The sequence below is a fragment of the Natrix helvetica genome, assembly GCF_964273705.1.
Source record: "Natrix helvetica genome assembly, chromosome: Z".
NCBI classification, from domain to species: domain Eukaryota; kingdom Metazoa; phylum Chordata; class Lepidosauria; order Squamata; family Natricidae; genus Natrix; species Natrix helvetica.
Genome location: NC_138554.1, coordinates 73,034,602 through 73,059,303, shown reverse-complemented (window position 1 = coordinate 73,059,303; position 24,702 = coordinate 73,034,602). Strand labels below are relative to the sequence as shown.

At 39.7% G+C, this 24,702-nt stretch overlaps 2 protein-coding genes across 11 annotated transcripts in view; one reads left to right on the top strand and one right to left on the bottom strand.

Annotated features, from left to right (window-relative positions):
• The window catches only part of STARD3NL (STARD3 N-terminal like), a 34,951-nt gene extending 30,618 nt beyond the window's left edge, over positions 1-4,333 (top strand). For both annotated transcript variants that reach the window (XM_081932610.1, XM_081932609.1), the window contains one exon: positions 3,839-4,333. The gene's annotated coding sequence lies outside the window, so the exon portion shown is untranslated. The remainder of the gene's footprint in view (positions 1-3,838) is intronic.
• A 1,186-nt stretch (positions 4,334-5,519) lies between these two features.
• The window catches only part of AMPH (amphiphysin), a 180,185-nt gene continuing 161,002 nt past the window's right edge, over positions 5,520-24,702 (bottom strand). For 3 of the 9 annotated variants that reach the window (XM_081932577.1, XM_081932578.1, XM_081932579.1), the window contains 5 exons: positions 18,876-19,001; positions 17,853-17,999; positions 9,231-9,482; positions 8,661-8,762; positions 5,520-8,200 (listed from right to left, as the gene is read on the bottom strand). In XM_081932577.1, coding sequence (XP_081788703.1) covers positions 8,093-8,200; positions 8,661-8,762; positions 9,231-9,482; positions 17,853-17,999; positions 18,876-19,001 — 735 coding nt within the window. In that variant the 3' untranslated portion in view covers positions 5,520-8,092. The remainder of the gene's footprint in view (positions 8,201-8,660; positions 8,763-9,230; positions 9,483-17,852; positions 18,000-18,875; positions 19,002-24,702) is intronic. The other 6 variants (XM_081932580.1, XM_081932581.1, XM_081932582.1 and 3 more) reach the window with 2 other exon arrangements.

Here is a 24,702-nt window from a genome sequence, read left to right as displayed (position 1 = left end):
AATTCATGCAACCATTCTCCAGTCCCCTAATCATCTTTGTTGCTCTTCTCTGTACTCTTTCTAGAGTCTCCACATCTTTTCTACATCATGGTGACCAAAACTGAATGCAATATTCCAAGTGTGGCCTTACCAAGGCATTATAAAGTGGTATTAACACTTCACGTGATCTTGATTCTATCCCTCTGTTTATATAGGCTAGAACTGTGTTGGCTTTTTTGGAAGATGCTGCACACTGCTGGCTCATATTTAAATGGTTGTCCACTAGGATTCCAAGATCCCTCTCTCAGTTACTACTATTGAGCAAGATACTATAAGTCTTAGGATGCCTGAATGGGAGCAATAATATCACTAATCCCAAAAGAAGAAGCCAATTTACAAGAAATTAAAAACTACAAACCAATTTCACTATACATCCAGACCAAAACAGATTTTTACCTCACAGACACATTAAAAATAATACGAGTGTCATTCTAGATATAATAGAATATTATGAGGCACATCCAGAAAAGCAATTGGTACTGGTTTTCCTTGACGTGCAAAAAGCATTTGACAACGTAATTTGGAAATTTATAACAACGCAATTAGATAGGATGAAATTCGGAGAAAAAATTACAAAAATGATAGAAAAAATATATAACACCCAGAAAGCCAAAGTTCTGATGAACGGAGAACTAACAGAGAAGATTGAAATAAAAAAGGGAGTTAGACAGGGATGCCCCCTCTCTCTTTTGCTGTTTATACTAACTCTGGAAATATTGTTAAATGAAATTAGGAAGGATCAGGAAATAAAAGGTTTAAGACTTAAAAATGAAGAATATAAGACCCAAGCCTATGCCGATGACTTAGTATTTGTTTTAGAAGATCCACTAGAATCCAGTCCGAAATTAATTCAAAAATTAGAAGAATGTGGCGAAGTGGCAGGATTAAAAATTAATAAAAGCAAAACAAAAATATGACAAAAAAGCAAGAAGAGGAATTGGAATTAGTAACTAAAATACAAATAACTAAGAAAGTGAAATACTTGGGGATCTGGATATCGGCAAAATGACACAAATAAAGAAAGATTTAGAAAACTGGAAAAATATTCAGCTATCACTAATGAGATGTATAGCCACAGTTAAAATGAATATTTTACCAAGAATTTTATTTTTGTTGCAAGCCGCACCTATTAATCCGGGTAAAACATTCTTTCAGGGATTAAACAAACTAACTGCTAGGTTCATCTGGCAAGGACGAAAAGCGAGGATTATACTAAAGTCAATGCAAGATAGCAAGGAGAAAGGAGGCTTAGCATTATCAAATTGGAAGTTATACGCATTAGCAGTAACAACAACATGGGTGAAGGATGAATAGAATTAAAGAATAAAAGAATCTTGACTTTAGAACACCATGATCTGCAAGCAGGTTGGCATACGTTTCTATGGGATGATAAAAAATAAAACGCACAAATATTTTCAATAACATCTAATTAGAAATGAGTTATTGCAAAATTGGCTCAAATTTTTAAAAAGCCACTATGTGAAAATCCCTGACAGAAAGGATGATGCACCCAAATTTTACAGATATGAATAAAGTGTTAAGATGCAGAGACAGGGAAATTTAAAAGCAATCGAAGAATTGGCAGAATAAAACATGAAAGTTGACTGACTAAGCTACTTGCAAATCAAAACTAAATACAATAATGATACTAAATTATACAGCATCAAAATAGAACCATACGAATTAGATAAAATAATCCAAAACTGAGAAAGAAAGATGATAGGGAGATATAAATTTCTTCTGAAGTATAAAATGGAAGAAGAAATTGTGAAAGAACAAATGGTAAAATGGGCACAGACCTTTGGCTAGAATATTGAATTAGATAAATGGAAAAAATTTTGGGGGACAAATTTAAAAAACACTATTGGTTGCATACAAGGAAAACCAGTACAAAATGTTTTAAGATGGCACCTTGCACCAGTAAGATTAGCAAAAATCTCAGCAAATACCTCCCCAAAATGTTGGAAATGTGAATCAACACATGGAACATATCACGTATGGTGGACATGTGAGGAGGCTAAAAAGTATTGGAAAAGGATTAAAAATTGCCTAGAGTCAATAACAGGAGTCAAAATAGATTGGAAATCAGAAAATTTTCTACTAGGAATAATGACTGAGAAATATAAAAAAGAAATCCAGTATTTAATTTTACACATAATTACAGCAGCGAGGATTGCCTTCGCTCAGAAATGGAAAAATAAATTAATACCAAGCGAAGATGAAATCATAAGAAAGGTTATGGACTGTGCCGAAATGGACAAATTAACAAAAGAAATCCAGGGAAAATTACCTGAATATTACCAGATATGTGAAAAATGGTATAAGTGGATGGAGGAAAGAAACAAGCATCAATGAAAGAAGTCAATAAAGTCCAAAAATAGAAGTTAAGGAGATGTAATCACTCAATATAGCAGATAGATGAGTAAAATAAGAGGGTTAAAAATGGTGAAATTCAAATGAAGTATACTAGAAGGGGAAATAAGATAAGGAGAATTGTATCGATTTGAAATTGCTATTAGAAAGAACAGGAAGTTCCTGTTTGTACTGTATTGTGTAAACGTAGTGTTTTTTTTTGTGTATTTTGTATGTTTGTAAATAAATAAAACGTATATATATATATATATTTTAAAAACCACACCTGGAATACTGCAACCAATTTTGATCACCATACTACAAAAAAGATGTTGAGACTTTGGGAAAAGTTCAGAGAAGAGCAACTAAGATGATCAAAGGTCTGGAGACTAAACCATATGAAGAATGGCTGCAGGTTTTGGGTGTAGTCTAAAGAAAAGAAGAATTAGGGCGACCCGACAGCAGTATTTCAATATTTGAGAGGGAGTCAAATTATTCTCCCAAGCACCAGAGGGCAGGACAAGAAATAATGGTTGGAAGCTAATCAAAGAGAAGCAACCTGGAATTAAGGAGAAACTTCCTAACAGTGAGAACAGTTAACCAGTGGAACAGCTTGCCTCCAGAAATCATGGGCGCTCCATCACTGGAGGTTTTAAGAATAGACTGGACAGTCACTTATCTAGAGATGGTATAGATTCTCCTGCTTGAGCAAGAGGCTGGACTAAAATACCTCCAAGGTCCCTTCCAGATTCTATTCTATTCTTTTTCTTACTCTTATTAGATGTTTTACTATTATACCAACTGACTTTCCAAAGTATTTGAGAATTAAATTATAAATTGTTGAATATTTCAGGAGTCTTTGAAATGCTTCTTGGAAAGGAATGAAATGCTGGCAGGATGTTTCTGGAGATTTTCAGTCATTCATGTTATGGTTGTCCCAAAGGTGCTTTTTCAAGAGGCAACTAGACATTTTCTTTGAAGATGTTTTGCTTCTCATCCAAGAAGCTTCTGAGATGAGAACTACAACGTCTTCAAAGAATAATCTAAAAGTCCAGTTGCCTCTTGAAAAAACACATTTGGGGCATTGGTAGAGGTTGAACATTTTCACTCCACCCTTTTGTTTCTCAGTTTTCCTAACAGTCTAGTTTAGTAAAATAATTTTATTTTGCAATGAATTTCTTGTATATTAAGTCTCCTGACTATGTAAGTATTTTTCAAAACAAACAGTGGTAAATTTATTACTTGGCTGTATTTATATTACATCAAAGTACACTATTGATTGTATTTCAACTTTAGAAGGTTCGTGTGATTGACTGCTGCACACAACAAAACAATCTTAGGCACAGAGAATTGGGGAGATTTAAGTTAAAATCCTTTTCCTTTCATACTAAATCCTATATGTAAGGATATGCTAATTGTAATATTACAATTTTGTTTCCTTTTTCAGAGTGAAAACTTGACTGTGGAATGGCTTGAAGATTCCCACTCATAGAACTATTATGGTGATGCTGGCAGTTCACTTATTGTTGAAACTCCTAATGGCATCGTTAATTTAATTATTAATCAAAGGAATTTATCTTCCTGCTCTATAATACTTCATCAAACCTGTTTTGCATCTTCATACATCTACATATATGTGCAGACAGAACACAGACACACATGCACATACATATTTCTGTACGTGTGTGATTAAATCATACCTAATATGAATAAATACTTCTTATAATGTACTAATTTAGGTTGCAAATACATCTGATCTTCTGAGATGCGGGGGAATTAAATCAGTAGTCTTACCACTGTATAGTGGTCAGCTAATAAGGATTTAGATTTGCTATAATTTTTGCATTAATTTTAAATTTTAATTTTAACAGTGCATCTTTTTTTTAAAATGAAGTACACATTTGTGTATTAAAGAAACACATTAATAAAAAGTGATATCATAGATTTCTTTGTAAATTCTCAATTTTGTGAGGTAGTCCTTGAAGTCCTAATGAACCTACCTGGAGGTATTTACGACCTCGATTCAAAGTTCTGATGGATGCCCCCTATCCCCTGCAGTCACACTTTGGACCCTGATGTGGTTTCCATCTTAAACAAAAAACAAAAAAAACCCAGATCCAGAAAAGTACAGACCAATCAGCCTAACATCAATACCCAGGAAGATACTGGAAACTATAATTTAAAAAAATCTGCCAACATCTGGAAATGATGTAGGGTCTCCTGCTTGGGTGGGGGGTTAGATTAGATGACCTACAAGATCCCTTCCAACTCTGTTAATCTGTTATCTGTTAATCTAATCTATCCGACTTTGTGTCTAATGTAGGACTAGAATTTATGGACCCTTAGTTTCTATCCAGATACCTTGATCACTATATCAAACTGATTCTCAACCTGTAATTTCTGAAATTAATTATTAACAATGTTTTTATACCAATGACTTCGGAATAGAGGTAGTCCTTGAATTATGACCACAATTAAGCTCAAAATTTATATTGTTAAGTGAGACATTTGTTAGGTGAGTTTTGCCCAATTTTACAACCTTTTTTGCAGTTATTAAGTGAATCATTGCAGTTGTTAACCATAGTAACATGGTTAAGTGAATCTGGCTTCCCCATTGACTTTGCTTATCAGAACCTGATCACGTCCCCCCCCCCCCCCCAGGACACTGCAACTAAATATGAGTCAGTTGCCTAGTATCTAAATTTTGATGATATGACTATGGGATGCTGCAACTGTCATTGTCAAGGGAAAAAACACCCTGGAGAAAATAAGGTCTATGGACCGGGCTGATTCCCTTCAGCATATCATTGAGATGTTAAGAAAATAAAATAAAAGTCTTTGAGAGGTATATTCTAATTAATAAACAAACTTTAATAAAAGTAAATAAAAGTAAATAAAACAGAACTAACTAATGGTTACATTTTGATAATAAAAGCTCCGTCTGCCAAATTGGCAGCCGGACAAAGAACAAAGGAATGGTTCTGGAATGTGTGAAGCATGCGCAATAAATCACTTTCAGATAACTTGTGTTTTATGACCTGCGCAATAAAGCTTTCTTAGTTTAACTCTTGAATGTCAGTTTCAGTCAGTTCATGCCTAGCAAACTTTTTAACATCGTGACAGTCATAAGTGTGAAAAATGGTCGGAAGTCACTTTTTTCAGTGCTATTGTAACTTTGAACAGTTGCTAAACAAACTTGTAAGTTGGTAACTATCTCTTGGCAGTTTGTAAAATAGAAACAATAGTCCCACTTCACCTAAATCCAGCAACCCTATTTCTCAACAGTTGAAAGCTTTGCAAATAATTTTCAAGACCTTCCAAAAGAAATTTTTTAAAACAGGAGCTTATACTGGGAGATAACATGCCCTTGCCTGTCTTATTCTGGTGTCATTTAGCAGTGGAACTTTAAATTTATTTGCTAATTTGTTAAATTTATTTATCACCTACCTTGCTGTGGGGCTACTCTATGTGGCTTACAATAATAAATAGAGATAAAAATGAAAGGTGCATAAGTAGAAATAATAGAACCATAAAGTAAATAATGACAATGGAACATAAAAGAATGACAAAGGAATGCCCATCATATGGCTGAATATATTGAATGGATCATTTCTGCTTGGAATAGAAAGTTCTTCAGCACTTTCTTAGGTTGTGACCAACTTGCATGGCTTTGCAATATTATTTCAAGTTTTGTGTGAAAAATTCCCTAAGTATTACATTTTTAATTGTTAAAATGGACAGTAAAAGCCATATACCTTGAATTGACTTTTATGAAAATTGGTACTTACACTTCAAATAAACTGCTTCTCTTAGTCCTCCAGTAGAAACTTCTCACAGTAAGTGCCTCCAAGTCCAGGCATGAAATAAAGCTTTGTATGTTAATTGTAATCCAATTCTCAATTACAGTGATACCCAACCTCAATTGATTCGGCGAGGCACAATGAGTCCCAAAAGTGATGAATACTAAATAATTTTTCCCATAAGGAATAATGTAATGAATCACAAGGCAGTCGATACTGACAAGTCCAGCTTATGCACTGAGTACCAAACAATAAGTATTGGGACAAAGTTTTCACATCAAAATGCATTGAGTAGCAAATTCAATGAGTTTCAAAGCAGTTTATACTAAGGTACTGTGTTTAGTATTGATTTCCTCTCTTGGCCTTTCAAAACATACAGTAGTTAGTTAAATTTGTGGGTGTTTACACACCCAGTTTATTAATGTAATGAAATAGACGTTAGGTAAAAATTAATTTCAGTGAGCCCTGATAAAGGACAAACTGTAGAAGTGACAGTGTTGTAAGCTACTGAGCACCATATGTTCATCTGGGCTAACACTTCATTCTTGCTTACTGAATCATAGATTTAGCACTTTCATACAATGAACCATGTATAGTGAAGAACAATAATTTAGTTTAAGATCAATAAGATGTGTGATAGAATTTTAAAAATGCTGTGATAATATATGTACAAAAGCATATATAAAAATTGAGGTTATGGAGTTGATCATAGATTTATTTAAAATGACACAACACTGAAAAACAATAGTTACAGATATCTTTTTGATATACACTACATAATTTGGAGGATTGTTAAATATATGTTGGATAAATGCATACTCTCTTAATTCATCTTCACTTAATTCTGAAATGTATTTATTCATCCAGACATTTTAAAAATACAAAATCTACCACTATAGTTTGCTTGTCAGAATAATTTCATCCTTATCTATAGTAGATAGATAATGTAGAGGTGAATGAGCCATGCCTTCACTTGTGTTTCAACTGCTTTGAAAATGAGTTTGGTAGCTTTTTTATAATGCTTGAAATGACAATTTTGTATTACAAATGCATATTTTACTATTCAATATTTTGGTAATGATGCAGCTAGTTTTATTTTGTAACAGAATTCTCTACTGATACCTGATAATAAGAGCAAATGTTTGAATGAACAGTTCTACATTAAATAATGATTATAAGTAGATAAGATATTTGCTAATGCATAACATCAGTTGATAGCCAACCTTCAAAGGGGATAACAGTGATTCTAATGCATATTACCTTTCCTCTGTAATAACTCTCTATTAGTTTCCTAAGCTTAACAATTACACATGTTCTCCAGTTTTTCCTGATTTCATGTCAAATGTTTGCTATTTAATATCATCAATAACTTGTGCTGCAGGTTAGTTTCTTAGAATTTTTATGTGCTATGTATGCATACAACACACAGGTATCTCTGTATATGTACATACATATGGAAGAAAATAACATGGGGTTTTTTTGCGGCAGATTTTTCCCAAAATACATTGAAAATAGAATACTTTGATTTCAGTACTACAGGATTACTAATTAAGTCCTCTGCAGTGCAGCAACTTAATTCAATACAGTTAGTGCAGAAAAGTTAAGGTTTGGTATTGAGGAGCCTACTCATTTGCATGGGGAAAGGTCAAGTTACAGGATCACCATAGCTCTGACAAAGTACAAACAAACCTGTTGCCATATATATGTGAACAAATAAGCACTCCCCCCCCCCCCCCCACATACTGTTTCAGAATATGCTAGCTTTTAATTTCTTGCAATCATGCTCATTTGACGTGCTTCAGCTGAATTTTGTCTGAAGTGATGGCTCAACTATGGACTTCTGTATGTTGGAGATGTTCAAACTGAGCTTCCTTTGAGGATGTTGCCTCTGGAGCTGGGAATTATTCAAAACGACAGGTGAAGTTTTCAGGGAACAGTCCCTTGTATGTTGATGCATCTTTGTATTGAAGCCAATTGCTTTCCTTAATGCCTGTTAACCAACCTGCTTCCTGAAAGGAAAATAAAACTTTAGTTTTCTAATTATATTTCCATAAGAATTGCTCATATGTATTGTCTATGCATGTCTATATCTTTTTAAAAAGAGCAAAGGTTAGCAATTTATTTATTTATTTATTTATTTATTTTATTCAATTTATAAGTCGCTCCCTCTCCACGAAGGGACTTGGGGCGGCGTACAATTAAATATATAAACATATGGTATGGAGGAGGTATATACATAAAACATTTTTACAATTTCATTGCAATGTTCCTCCATCTACATTATGAGTGAAAATAATCAGCTTTTACAATATGGCCTATAGTAATTTTAGCATACTTTGTTTCTTCACTACAAAGCCCTTCTAAAATATTTTCTCCTATGAATAAAAATATTGCTGCGAGCATTTCACTTTTCAGTAAAAAGCAAATTTATTTAAAAACTTAATATAAGAAAATCCCATCTGCTGTTACCTGATCTGCTTCTCCTGCTGATGGGATTACCAATACAATATCGCCTCTTTCCAACGTCAGTTCATCACTGTTGGCCGCCTCAAAATCATGCAGAGCTTCAACCTAAGAACAGAAATAAGTGTCTATGGACTAATTATATATTTATAGATATTTTACTTCATCTAATGTTACAAGGCACAATATATCTACTGTAGTGACTAAGTAAAGCATTTCTTTGTTTCTTTTTTTTGCTCCTGAAAGAAAAAATGTTCCATAGATTGGACACATTCTAAGCAACTAAGAGTGGCTGTTGATATGTCTCTATATAGGTCCTTTTAATATTTTTGGCAACATGATCTATACATCTTCATGTGTGACAAAACTTGAAAAACAAGACTTATATCAACATTTTGTTGGTTACATTTTGAGGCTATGCAAGTATTTCTCAACCTTGCCAAGTTCAAGGTGGTGGCCTTCAACTCCCAGAATTCCTCACCTCATGTTGGCTGGAGAGTTCTGAGAATTGAAATCCTCCCATCTTAAAGTTTTTGAGAGATATTGGTTATACTACTAATAAATCCTGAAATAAACCTTATAGAGGAAGCCGGGAGGCATGTCATCTGTTGCTGCAGGCTGCTTCTCAGAAGATGCAGGCCGTACTTCTATTACATTTGTTGGATCACTTATATCATCTGAAGATTCAACAGTGGGTACTTCAGTTTTCTGATTAGCAACTTCTTCCATAGAATCTTTAGATTCAGTTACTTGTATTTCATGATCGTCTCCATCTTCATTGTTTGAGGCAGGCTCTATAACTACTGATGGGATGTTACTAAGGTTGTCCTTAGAAGAAGAAAAAAGGAAGGTGAAAGGAGGAAGAAAGCAATATTTTGAGTAAAAATATCAATTACTGATACTTTCAAAAATTATTCTGGACTTTTAGAGCAACCTCTTAACTCCAAATATCTAGAATGTTGTTTTTTTTAAAGTGATATAATATGCTATCCTTTTGTGATCATACCTCACTTACCTTTCAAAGATATCCAGAGCTTGGGTTAGAGAAGGAAGGAAGGCTGCTTCATTCCTGGGCTACATGGTGGCCACTTTTTTTCTGGGCAGCTGCACTGAATTGTAATCATTCCGAAAATGGTGACTACTTCAGGATCATGCCATGTGGCCCAGGAAAGAAAAGGCCTGATCTGTTTCTTTAACAGAAGTTCCAGAGAGGACTAATGCAGAGCTTTCTGGAATTACATTAGGGAAGCAGGGCAGGCCTTTTCTTTCCTGGGCCACATGGTGTGATGCTGCAAGTAGCCATTTTCTGGACAGCTGCATTGAATTGTGGACTCCAAGGGGTGGGAAACAGAGCATGGGATGTCTTAGGGGGAGAGGAAGGCCCTGGGAGATGTGCAGAAGGGACTGCCCTAGACTTTTCAAGGCCGCCTCAGGGAAGATTGGGGTGTGTGTGTGTAAGTGAGACAATTATGTGGATACTTCACATAACAGCCATCATGACATCTGACCACAATGGACAGGGTCCATCAGTGACGTGGAGTCAGGTGAGGCAAGTGAGGCACAGCCTCACTGCTCTCATCATGAAAAGAAAAAAAATGTAAAAGGAAAAAGCTGAGCTAGTTGCTGCCTCACTGTGGGTGACTCTGCTTAACTGTTAAAAAAGGCCTCTGAAAAAGCACCCTCTACTATGAGGCAGGAGAACTGCATGCCTCATCTAGTCTGACTAGGCGCTTTATGATCACTCGAGCAGAGTTAACCAAGGGTTAAAAGCCTAAAAATTCCTGACATAGGTTAGGCACGCAGTTCTCCTGCCTCATAGTAGAGGGCGCTTTTTTAGAGGCTTTTTTAAACAGTTAAGCAGAGTCATCCACGGAAGCCAGGCAAAGAGCCATGCTGTAGCACACACACTTTTCCCCAGCCTCTTTCTTTTGGAAGGTTCGGATCGGTTCCCCTCCAGCTTCTCTGCCTCTCCTCTCACCCCAGCCTGCCAGCAGGAGGTGAGTGGGTGGGCTTTATTGCATTACAGGCATTTCCCACCCAGACAGCAGGCTGCATTTGCAATGGTGGAGGTGTTTGGGGAAGGCAGCAGGGGAATGGGGGGGATGGCAGAGGAGCTGCTTTCAAGCCATTGGAAAAGATATCCAATCCAACTTTTGTGTATGTGTGTGTTTGAGAGTGAGTGAAAGAGGAAAGGGGGTAGGAGAGATAGTCCAATCCAACTTCTCTCTTTCTGTGTGTGTGAGCGTGTGTGTGTGTTTGAGAGAGGGGGAGGAAGGGAGAGAGGGAGGAAGGAGGGGAAGGGAGAAGAAAAAGAAAATGAAAAAAGGAAACTTATTTCGCAAAGGAGGAAAACAAATACTGTCGTTTTAAATTGGAACTGAGCATGCCTGGCTCTGGAATTCTGGGTGTTGAAGTCCACAAGTCTAAAAATATTTGAAACCTACCACTGTGTCAAAGCCTCACCAGCCATAAACCTCACCACATGTCACTGGGGTCCATTATGGTTGTCTTGCAAGTTTCCCCCCAATTACTGGGTGGGGGGGCTTTTTCCCCTCTTTATTTAAGGAGGAAACCTGACTACTTTAAAGGAAATATTTGATTTATTGGCCAATGAAATGCTTGAACGTTTTAACTCTTTACAAGAACTAGAACTTACTATTGATGACAAAGAACAACAGATGGATTCATTGGATTTATAAGTGCAATTGAATAATCATTTAAAAATTGAAAAAGATGTAGATTCTCCTTTCAAATTGGAAATATAAGAGATTTATTGGTGTTATTTCATAAAAAACTACAACTGGACTTGAAAAATGATAAGAATTTTGAAAGAACAAGAAAAGATGCTGGAAGAAGAAAAGTTAATTTTTTATTTATGGAACTTAAATAAGATTAGGAGGAAGAAGGAAAAGATAAATTTGATTTATCTGATTATGGTTAAAAATTCTTATTTCTGGTGACATTGAATGGTTATCTGTTTTGGATAGTATTTCTTTTGGAAATATCTAGTGGAGAAATATATTAGTTTTTGAGATCTCAAAAAGATGATTATGTTTTGCAAATGTTTAATAGTTTTTAATTTATTCTCTTTTTTGCAATATTTAACCATTAAGAGAGAGATGAGGGCAATGCAGACTAAATGGGACAGAAGCCTACATACACCATGTGCACAATTATTAGGCAAGTGAGTATTTTGACCATATCATCCTTGGTATGGATATTTTCCACCTCCAAGTTATATAACCTTGAATGTGTAGTGGATATAAGCATATCAGGGATGTGTATTTGTGTAATGAGGGAAAGTGTGGCCTAAGGAGATCAACACCCTATATCAGTGATGGCGAACTTATGGCACGCGGAGCCATCTGTCAGGGCACACAAGGCGCTGCCCTGTCAGCTGGCCAGTGCGCATGTGCGTGCTGACCAACTGAGTTCACCCTTTTTAAAGCCATTTTTCGCCCTCCCCAGGCTCCAGAGACTTTATAGGAGCCTGGGGAGGGCAAAAAGATCCTCCCCTGCCCCCCCGAAGGCCCTCCGGAGGCTTCATGAGCTTCCCTGAAGCCTCCGGAGCACAAAAAACCGGCCCTACAGGCAAACCGGAAGTTTGGGAACGGACTTCCGGTTTGCTCGGAGGTTCGTTTTGACTGCTCCGGAGGCTTCAGGGAAGCGTCCTGAAGGTCCCTCAAGCCTTCGGAGCGCTCAAAATGACCCTCAGAGCAAACCGGAAGTCACTTCCAGTTTGCTCGGAGGTTCGTTTTGACTGCTCCGGAGGTTTCAGGGAAGCGTCCTGGAGGTCCCTCAAGCCTCCGGAGGGCTTCCGGGGGGGCGGCTGTTTTCGCCCTCCCCAGGCTCCTATCAAGCTTCTGGAGCCTGGGGAGGGCAAAAAAAGCATGCAAAAAATGAGGAAGGGAGCCTGTAGTGCGCGCATGCGCACTGGGGGGGGTCACACATTGCATTATGGGTGCGGCACACCCGCACACTACCCCCATGCGCTCTCCCCACTTATGGCACGCGAGCCAAAAAAGGTTCACCATCGCTGCCCTATATCAAGGTGTGCATAATTATTAGGCAGTTTCTTTTTTTCAGGCAAAATGGATTTAACTGAAAAGTCAAAATTGTAAAAAGTCTTTCAGAAAGATGCAGCACTCTTGAAATTGCTAAGATATTGGACTGTGATCACAGAACCATCAAATGTTTTGTTGCAAACAATCAACATGGTTGCAAGAAATATGGTGAGAAAAAAAGACATTAATTGCCAAAGATTTGAGAAGAATCAAACATGAAGCTACCAGGAACCCATTATCCTCCAGTGCTGTCATATTTCAGAACTGCAACCTACATGGAATGTCCAGAAGAAAAAGGTGTTCAGTGCTCAGAGACATAGCCAAGGTAAGGAAGGCTGAAACCTGACCACCACTGAACAAGACACATAAGTTGAAACGGCAAGACTGGGCCCAGAAATATTTGAAGACAGATTTTTCAAAGGTTTTATAGACTGATGAAATGAGAGTGACCCTTGACGGACCAGATGGATGAACTTGAGGCTGGATCAGTAATGGGCACAGAGCTCCATTTAGACTCAGACACCAGCAAGGTGGAGGTACTGGTATAGGCTGGTTTTGTTAAAGATGAGCTAGTTGATGATGGACTCAAAATCAAATCTCAAACCTGCCAGTTTTAGAAGACACTTCCTTCAAGCAGTGGTACAGGAAAACATCTGCATTTTTCAAGTATACCATGATTTTTATGCAGGACAATGCTCCATCGCATGCATCGAAGTACTCCACTGCATGGCTAGCCAGTAAAGGCCTTAAAGAAGAAGAAATATCCTCACCTGACCTAAACCCTATTGAGAACTTGTTGGCCATTCTTAAATGGGAGATTTATGGTGAAGGAAAATAATACACCTCTCTGAACATTGTCTGGGAGGCTGTGATTGATGCTGCACAAAAAATTGATCATCAGACTCCATGAATGGAAGGCTTATGACTTATTGAAAAGAAAGGTAGCTATATTAGTCCCTATTTTTTTGAACTGTCAGATATTTATTTATAAATTTGTAAGTTTTGAGTTGTATGTTTATTATTCTCACTTTAACAGATGAAAATAAATGAGTGAGATGGGGAAATTTTCATGTTTTATTTAGTTGCCTAATAATTCTGCACACTAATAGTTGCCCAATAATTGTGCACAGAGCTGGTTTCCTACCAGTTCATACCGGTTCGGGCAAACTGGTAGTAGTAATTGGGCCTGGGCTGCTGAACCAGTAGGGATAGCAGGTTGGCCACGTACCCCAAACCAGTGTCCTGGTTGACACTCGCTCACCCACACGACTCGTCCGTCAGACAGCATACTGATCGGAGCTGGGAAGTGGCAGGCTGGCAAATAACCCTTTCAGCCACTTCTTTGAGTGCCAGAGGATCACAGTCTTCTTTTCCAAGCAGTTGCTTGTCGCGGGGCACTGAAATGTCCTCCAGCCGGTGAGAAGAAAGCTGTGCATGCATGAAGATGGCGGCAGGAATTTTTGGTGCTCTGCAGCCAGTGGCTGGGTGGAAAAGAAGCCTCTCGGCTTCCAAGTTCAGTAGCAGGCTCAGTCCCTTCACAGGGTCACTTTTCTCCATGCTGAGATCAAAAGGCGTAGAGCAGCACCTTTTCCATAGCCCACGATACTCCTTCCTGTTCCCTACCTGCTTTTTAAACCTTACCTCCATGAAGGGAGCTCCAAATGGCACTTCCTTAAGGACAAGCCGGCATAGCTGCCTAGAGTTAAGAAAACAAACAGCCGAGGGAAGGAGCCCTCCCTCCCTCCCACCTGCCTCGGCAACTCCAAAGGTACATATGCACCTTCTCATGGTTGAGCAGAGCACGCCGAAAGTGTGGGAGGGACAATCTGGCAATCTGGCAAGGAAGAAGAATGCTCCCTCCGTTTCCCTGGGGAAGACCCCTGAACCTGTTTTCGGGTCAAGTACTGTAATGGAGAACATGCACTTCAGTGGTGATGTTTGTGGTCCTCTCGGCTTTGATTTACACAGGATTAACTCAATTGTTTGAGGTTTGTGTCAAGACACTAAACCACAGGCTAACCACACTGGAATGGATTTGCATTAGAAACCAAGCCACACATTTTAAGTTTATGTGGTATCCTAGCCCAACTCATGTGCCTTCAGACCAGTGCTGCAGAATCTCCAGGTGTCTGGACTCTTCTCCTTAGCAATTTTAGGTATCCTATAAATGTGCGTTGAGGCAGAAAAGGGGCTGCTCTGATACCCTGTCCCAAATCCCACAAAGAAGATGGAGCGAGTGCGGGGGAATCAGTTAAAGAAGGATCCATTTTAATCATCTATAATGATTATGATATAAATGTATGTTTCAGAAATATTATTTTAAAAATCCTGTGCTAAGAACCAAAATCCTGCGTTAAGAACCAGAATATTGGAGAAATATCTCCAATATTTCCATTCACATTCTAACAAGATCTTCAAAGCAGCAAACATAATGTACTATTTAAAACACTTAATTCATAAATTTATATCAAACGGTTAAAAACTTTGTGTTAGATAGAAAGAATTAAAACATTAAATAAACTTTTCTATTAAGCAGATATGTGGGGTTTCAGCCCCATACTGGTAAAGTCCTGCAAATGCCTATATTGTTAGATGTTATTATACCAAGTTGAGTATTTGTAATATGTATGTGGAAATGACCTTGTGAATCAAGAAAATAAACTGCAGCTTAGACAATAATCTGATAAATAAAATTAGAGTCTGAGGTACAGAAAGTATGAAAATTAGGGACAGTTTTCAGGAGAGTAGTGAAGGGCAGGAGGCTTTCAGGCTTGAAAGATTCTGTTAATGTAATCTTATAACCTTATAATAAATATAGATCTGGTACTTCTGGTTATGTTTCTTGCCTAGACTACCACACAAAGATAATATCAACCTTGCAAGAATAAAAGTACCTGTATCTATCAGTACCTTATCTATCTTATCACAAGATAAGATAGATATCACAACCAGATGAGCTAATTCTATTTATTGTAAAGCTACATTGACAGACTCTTGCAAATACCAGAATACAATTCTCTCTCCCCACATTCCATCCCGCTACTATGCTGTCTCTTTTGAAAACATGAATAAAAAGTAAGCAAGTAATAAAATAGAAAAAAAAAGAATGAGACAAAAGGTAAACTATAAATGAATGAAAAAAGGCTTGACTTTCTTTGGCATGGATACGGATAAGAAATATATCTAATTCTTAGTCTACATTACTTCGATAATCCCATACAATTCTAATTATCAAATCCTAAAATAAAAATTATGTTTCATTAGTTTGTCAAAAAAAAATCCAAAAGTGATTTCAGTAACAACTTATCAAATTCCAAAACCATAATTATATTTCTCTTTGATTCTCACAAAAAATCCACACAAGTCCCTAATAACATAAATACACTGTGTGCACAATTATTAGGCAAGCTGTATTTTGGAGGATTAATTTATTATTGAACAACTACAGTGCTCTTGGTCAATCCAAAATGTTAATGAACCTCAAACCTGAATATTTAAGAAAGTAAAAGTGAGGTGTGCACAATTGGTGGGTTTCAAAAATTTTCACCACTGGTTCAGTGGGCGCGACTAGGTGGGAGGGCATGTGACTGAGTGGGCATGGCCAACTTGATGTCACTCACGCACACACAGTCACATGCCCCCCCAAGCCACGCTCACTGAACCAATGGCAATGTTTTTTTTAATCTTTAACACTTTTTTGTGGGGAGGGACCCAGCTGGCCCTGCTCAGCATGCCAGCTGTCAGAGACGAGAAGGGGCGCTCCCCCTGCAGTCACTGCAAAGGGTCACCTGGGTAAGCCGCTTCCCACCTCTCCAGGACAGACCTGCAGCTCATCCAGACAGAGGCCACAACCCACTCCCCTTGTCTACCCGGCCAGGGGGAGAGATGATGGCACTGGTCAGGCCACTGGCTCTCAAAGAGAGCATCTATTTCAGAAAAGTGAATTCTTAGGCAGAAAAGGGGCTGCTCTAATGCCCTGTCCCAAATCCCACAAAGGAGATGGAGTGAGTGAGGGGGAATCAGTTAAAGAAGGATCAATTTTAATCATCTATAATGATTATGATATAAATGCATGTTTCAGAAATATTACTTTAAAAATCCTGCGCTAAGAACCAGAATATTGGAGACATATCTCAAATATTTCCATTCACATTCTAACAAGATCTTTAAACCAGCAAACATAATGTACTATTTAAAACACTTAATTAATAAATTTATATCAAATATTTAATAGAAGTTTATTATTGTAAATTAATCTGAAATACTTTACGTTATAATCTTGTTACTTTATATTATTGATTTTTTAATTTTTATTTTAATGAATTTTTGTTACCTTGCCGGGTGCCGTCCTCTAGAGAGTGCCTGGGGACGGTGCCCAGGAGTAGGGCCTTCTCTGTGGTGGGCCCTACCCTTTGGAATGACCTCCCCCCAGACATCCGGACAACAACCGATCTTCGCTCCTTCCGTATGAAGCTGAAGACCTACCTGTTTTGTCAAGCCGGCCTGGCATAACGTTACTATCTTGCCACCCCAGGTCATTTTACAATGGGAAATTTTGTTTTTAATATTTTTGGGGTTTTAAACTTTGTAAGTATGCTTATTTATGGACTTATTTTTACCTCCTCTGCACGATTTTATGGTGCTATCTTGATTATTGCTCTGTACGTCGCCCCGAGTCCCTGTGGGGAGAGGGGGCGACTAATAAGTTCAATAAAATAAATAATAAATAATAAATAATTAATGTGTCATGTTGGGCTTAGAAAATATTGTGAAACCTAACTAACACAATTTAAAATAACACAGGCTATAAACTTTTTTAAAATTACAATATTAGCTTATTTAATTTTTTAAAACTTTCAATTTTAAAACATATTATTACATCATCATAAAGTTGTGCTAGATTTTAATTTAAATTCTACACAATTATTCTAAAAACTACTGAAGTGATTACAGAGGAATGTCAAAGAGAATTCTCAATACCTCAATTCTCAATAACACACTCATTAGTCCCCAGAATTCTTGGGACAAGCTACAACCAAACTTGGGGATGTGTGGGAGAGTTAAGACCATAATTTTCTAAAATCATGCTGGAAGGAAAAAAGGAGGGTAAAAAAGGTTCCTGCTTTGGTAGTACCTGGATGTCGTCTGCTTTTCCTTCAATGTAATCTATGCTGCTTTCAGTAACTGCTATTTCATCAGTAATAGCAACTTCACCACCTTCATTTGTAGAAGTGGCATCAACACACTCAGTTTCAGTAGCACCTTCAATTACTGAGTCCATCTGCAAATAAGAAAGTAAAACTCTTTGTTATTTACATAGATCCTTTTTAATATATCTAATCCCATAATAAATAAAAGAGCTTTTAAAAGAAAGTGCAGACAAAATCATGGGAGAAAGGTTTGCCTATGATTTTTAATGAAGATATATCTTTTGCCATCAGTATATGAAGAGAATGCCTCTCAGTGCCAGTTGCTGGAGGGTGTAGCATAGATTTCTTCTTAGTAACATTATGGATGTAATTTGCTAGATAGCCTTCTCCTGGAGATTTATTGATTCATTTATTTACGCTTATACATATCCATTCCAATTTATCCTACAATCCTGGTATTTTCTAGTGATTGAAGTACTAAGCACAACAAACCACACAACCATGACATGCAAATAAGGAGATATGTTATGCAGTTATCATAAGCAATTGATGTTGAATTGCAACATGCTATGGATTAAAAATAAAAGAATGATGAGAAAAGCAAGGGGGATTTCATATTGTGAAATGATTTTGATGTTTTATGGTAATGCAATAAAAATATTGTTTCTTTTAATTCTCAGAGTTGCTGTTAATATAACCCCTTGCAAATAATACAAAGGTTTCCATTTGCATTTTGGTGCAACTATAAATCCCAGCAATTGTGAAGCATAAAACAAAAATACAAGCAAAATTTTATGCATGTTTATAAACAGGATGCCCACCGTCCTGACTTCTTTATCTTATCCAGTGCCCCTGATGCTTAGTATGAGATTTGAACATTGGTCTTGAAGGGACAGGTTCAATCCTCTCATCAAACAGTAAAGACACAAACAAACACTTTATCTACTGATTTTGTCTATAATAATTGGGTAATAATAAATTCTAAAATCACTTTACCAATTACTCACCACAGTTTCAGTTGTGGACTTATCAGTCTCCAAGGCCTGTGCTTCTGACTTGGTATCAGAGACAGCCATATTGCTGTTTTCCTCTGCCTGGATTTCCAAAGATGGAGCTGCTTCTTCAGCCTTTAACTAGGAAAAGCAGACAAATAAAGCTCAATGTTTGGGTTCACACAATCTGCTAAATCCTCAATCTGGAATAATCAAGCACAATTGCAGTGCTGATCATATTATGTTCTAACAATCAAATCATAGAGGAGTTCAGAGATGGTACTGAATAAAATACACAATTAATGAAATATGAGCTTAGCCTGGAAAACAGAAACATGTAAGAAAGTTACTTAGGAGATCACTTCCGGTCCCTGCAGGCGACGGACGTTTCGTCTGCCGCTTGTCTTCTCGGTGGACTCCTTTTAGAGCACAGGAGACCTTGGAGGGGACTCCTGCCGTAGAGGTGGCTTGCTGGATCCCCCCAGACTCGGCGGCAGCTGGTGGGGTTTTTTCCAGCTTTGTCCCAGGAGCCGGGGAGCAGAAGGGGGGGCATGCTTGCCTCTTCGCCTAATGGATTCCGGAGGAAACAAGTTACATCAAAGGAAATGTGGCTGAAATGTTGGCTGTGGAGGATCCTTCCTAATCTTTTCAATTATTGGTAACGGATAAGCAGCAGGCTATCGTAAGTTTTTGTTCAATCTATTTTAAGCCGAAGATTGGAGGGGGGAGTTTTTCTTTTCCAAACCATCCTCGGACAAAGCGGCATTCAAACTTTCTCTCTCCACTCCTGAATGGAGAGCGAACAAAAGATGACTTCTCACTTGAATTAACTGTGAGAAAGACTAAAATCACAGTTGCAATAGTGTTTGCTGAGCTGTTTTTAAAAACTAAAACTTTTGCTCTTCTCCCTGCGGAAAGGAGGAGTCGAAATGGCTCCCCTCCACACTCGCTTTTGTACTTACAAATGAAGTCTGCTTTTTGAAACCACCATGGGGAAAAAAGAAATTATTTCTGGCATCTTTTAATACCTCCTACGAGGGTGCTCCGGACCTCTTCTGCTTCGTGGACCTTCTGGATTTGATTTATTTGCTTTTTCCCTTTTTGTTGTACCTCTGTGTCTTGGAACAGTGAAGAACTGACTCTTTACTTTCGGATTTGCCTGTTGCCCTGGACCCGCCCGGCTTCGTGCCCTGGTGACGCCATTTTCTTTGCATAAGATTTACCATCTCTTAACTTAGAAAATGGGACCTAAGAAACCCCCAACGGGCAAGTCACTTTCGGCCCCGGCTTCAGCCGCTTCCAGTCCAAGTACCCAGCAGCCGAAGATCATTTCATTGCTTCAAACAGAAGCTGCTGGAGAGAGTTCAAAAGAACTATCTGTCAACCAAATGTTCCAGGAAATTATGAGAGGTCAAAATGAACTGAGGAAGGAAGTGGCAGACCTCAAAAATGAACTCAGAGGGGTACAACATAATACAGCAGAGAATAAACAGAGAATTGTAGTACTTGAGGAAAGCGCAGCTGGGATGGAAGAAAGGGTTAAGGAGGTCCGAAAGCCAAATTTAGAACTGGAAAATTTTATGGCCAAAATAGAATTGGAAAGAATGTCTTTTTTTCTCAGGTTCCAGAACCTACCAGAGACAGAAAATGAAGATCTTAAAGATATTATGAGCACAATCTTAGCAGAATACCTTAAGAGAAACAAAGAGCAGATCTGGGGGGATGTGGACCTGGTCTATAGAATCAATTCAGCATATGTTGAATACCTTAAGAGAAACAAAGAGCAGATCTGGACTTGGTCTATAGAATCAATTCAGCATATGCCAGAATTCATAATGTTCCAAGAGAGGTACACATTAAATTTCTCAGGAGGGCCACGAGAGACGAGGTACTAGGGGCCCAAAGGGAGGGACCTTTAAAATACCAAGACAAAGAAATTACCATTCTAAAGCAAATTCCAAAAAAGATCAGAGAAAAAAGGAGGAAGTACGCTTCCTTATCAAAGAAACTATATAATAGAGGAATTTGGTTCAGATGGTTATTGCCAGAAGGAATGTTGATTTTCTGGGAGGGAAGTCGAGTTAGAATTAAGACAGTGGATGATGCAGATGCCTTTATTAAAAAACATCTTTCCCTCCCAGAGGACGAAGATAGCAGAGGTGGGGGGAAAAGCAGCAATGTATAAGATATGGAGGGGGGGCACGGCTCCACCCGGGAGCAGAGAGGAGGAAGCAATATCAAAAAGACTCAGGTCACAAAAATAAAAACATCTGAAATATTATTGCAATTGTTGATATACTAGAAAGTGATAAAGAAAGAGATGATTGAACATGTTGTTGACATAAAGTAAGAATTCTGTTTATGCTATCCTTTACATGTTATTTTTAAAATTGTAAAAGAGTGAGATTGGGGGGGGGGGGGTTATACTGCCAACATGGAAGCTACTAAAATTTTCTATGTACCCTATTACCTTTTTCCCATAAATGTTTTTAAAACCAATAAAACTTTTTACAAAAAAAAAAAGTTACTTAATATTGCTCCTCCTTAATTCTATTTGGTATAGATTTTATCCATTTTTATCAATAGAGTTCTAGCATTTCTAATAATAATAATAAATAATAAAATTTTATTTGTTAGCTGCACCCTCTCCAGAAGGACTCGGGGCGGCGTACAATAAAAACACATAAAATACAAATATAGACAGTACATACAAATAAATATAGACGTATATGTGGAGGAGGTAGACAGATAAATGGAAATAGAATTAAGATTGCAATTTAAAATCCCCTAAGTAAAATTACAAGATTAAAAACCCGTCAGGAGCGATATGATCAAACTATGGTTGAGCCAGGCCAGCTACTTGGAAAAGGTGGGTCTTGAGCTTTGCACGGAAGGAGCAGAGGTCAGGGGTAGTCCTGATATCCGGGGGGAGGTCATTCCACAGGGCTGGGCCCGCCACAGAGAAGGCTCTGCTCCTAGGCGCCGCCCCCCGACACTGTCTGGTGGACGGCACCTGGAGAAGTCCCTCTCTGTGCGAGCGAATTGGTCGCAGGGATGTATGGGGCAGGATACGATCCCGCAAGTAGCTAGGTCCTGTGCCATGGAGCGCTTTAAAGATTGTTATCAAAACCTTGAAACGCACCCGATAGACCACAGGAAGCCAGTGCACCTCGCGCAGGAGAGTGTCACATGGGAGTACCTTGTACTCCCCATAATCACCCGCGCGGCCGCATTCTGGACCAACTGTAGTCTCCGAGTGCATTTCAAGGGAAGCCCCATGTAGAGAGTGTTGCAGTAGTCGAGGTGAGACGTCACCAGCGCATGAGTGACTGTGCGTAAGGCATCCCGGTCCAATAGGGGGCGCAATTGGTGCACCAGGCGAACCTGGTGGAACGCCCCCCTTGCCACGGCTGTCACATGGTCATCCATGGACAGCCGGGCATCCAGGAGGACGCCCAAATTGCGCGCCCTCTCCACGGGGGCCAGTTGTATGCCCCCGATGGCCAGAGATGGAATTAACTGGTTGAACCAGGGGGCCGGAACCCACAGCCACTCCGTCTTGGAGGGGTTGAGCTTGAGTCGGTTGTCATCCATCCAGACCCGTACGGCTTCCACACACCGGGACATCACTTCAACAGCCTCGTTGGGGTGGTTCGGGGTGGAAATGTACAGCTGAGTATCATCAGCGTACAGATGATATCCCACCCCGAAACCACGAATGATCTCACCCAGCGGCTTCATATATGTGTTGAACAGGAGTGGCGAGAGGACCGACCCCTGTGGCACCCCACAAGTAAGGGGGCTTAGGGTCGACCTCTGCTCCCCTGCCAACACACGTTGCATCCGGCCGGAAAGGTAGGAGCCGAACCACCGCAAAACGGTGCCCCGAACCCCCAACCCCTCCAGTCGGTGCAACAGGATACCATGGTCGATGGTATCAAAAGCCGCCGAGAGATCTAATAGGACCAGGATAGAGGAACAACCCCTATCTCTGGCCCTCCAGAGATCATCCACCAATGCGACCAAGGCCGTCTCCGTGCTGTGCCCGGGGCGAAAGCTGGACTGGCGCGGGTCTAGATAATCATTTTCCTCCAGATGTCATGGAAACTGATAAGCCACCACACTCTCTACAACCTTCGCCAAAAAGGGAAGGTTGGAGACAGGACGATAATTGGCCAGCTCCGTAGGGGCCAGGAAAGGCTTCTTGAGCAAGGGTATCACCACCGCCTCTTTCAAGGCGGCCGGAAGAGACCCCTCACCCAACAAAGCGTTCACTAGGCCCAGGAGCCAGTCACGTGTAACCTCCCAGGATGCCAGTACAAGCCAGGAGGGGCACGGGTCCAGTAAACATGTGGTAGGTCGCAGTCGTCCACGCATTCTGTCCAAATACTCGATGGCAACCAAGTCAAACTCCTCCCAGACTGGTCTCTCAAGACTCGCCGTGGACATCTCCACTAAACCACTGAAAGGGACCCAATCCTTCTAGATTTGAGCGATTTTATCCTGCAGATATTTCCCAAATTCCTCTGCCCTACCCTGTAAAGGGGCCTCCCGCGGCCTCTGAAACAGGAGGGAGCGGGACACCTGAAACAGGGCGGCAGGGCGGTTCTCTGCGGATGCAATGAGAGCAGCACAATATTGACGTTTGGCCGCTCTCAATGCCACAAGGTACGTCCTTAAATGGGTTCGTACCTGTGTTCGGTCAAATTCGGAACGGGAGGATCTCCAATGACTCTCTAGGCATCTCTTGCGGCGCTTCATCACCCTTAGCTCCTCGGTAAACCAAGGGGCCAGGGTGGATCGTTGCCGCCGGAGAGGCCGCAAAGGCGCCACCCGGTTCAAGGCCCCGGTAGTCGCATTATTCCACGCGACCACCAGGTCCTTTACCCGGGGGCGGGTCAGGGCTACAGGAGGTAGCCCTCCTTAGAACTTAGGCAATCAGGCTTAAAAGGCTATCAGATTTATTTTTAACAAGGTTGCCAAATGCGGCAGCTCACAATGCGCGTCTCTCAGCTAACAGCAACAGCTGAGACCCTGCTTGACAGCTCTTTATATACCAGCTGTCAAACAGGCGATCAATCAGAGATGAGTATAGCACCCCTAGCACAAATGGACGAGAGGGAGAACTATGTACACAACACTCCTTCCCACCTCTTTGCATAGACATCGGCTCCTAAGATGAAGCCCCTTAGCTCCCTGGTTGACCCTAGGGGTTTCTCTGGGGCATGCTCAGAATGTAGGTGGTCGAGTGTGGTTCTTATTCTTCAGCCCATCAGTAGTTCGGCTGGACTCATATTAGCCAATGGGCATGGTGTGGCATGCTGCACTAAGAGGTATTTATCAATCTTTGCCTGCCAATCTCTTGGGCCCATTTTCTCCAATGCTTCTTTAGTAGAGCACATAGTCCTTTCAGCCTAGCCATTTCCTGCCAGGTGAAAAGGGGCTACCAGTGCATGGCGGATTCCCAGGCCTGCTAGGAAAACTGTGAATTGAGCCACTGTCAATTGTCACTGTCTGACACCAACAGATCTGAAAGCCTGTGAGTTGCGAATAGCTTCCTAAGGGCCCTAATAACAACTTCTGATGTTGTAGCGGGCATTAGTATGACTTCCATACATTTTGAAAAGACATCTACTGCTATCAGGAATGATTGTCCCTTGTAGGGCCCTGCCAAATCAATGTGAATTCATGACTATGGTGCCCTTGGCCTTTCCCAATTTTGTACAGTCATCCTGGTTGGAGAAGACTTCGACTCCTGGCAGTGCTGGCACCCAGATACCCAGTGTATGATATCTAGATCCATGTTGTGCTACCACACATAGCTGCAGCCCAATGCCTTCAT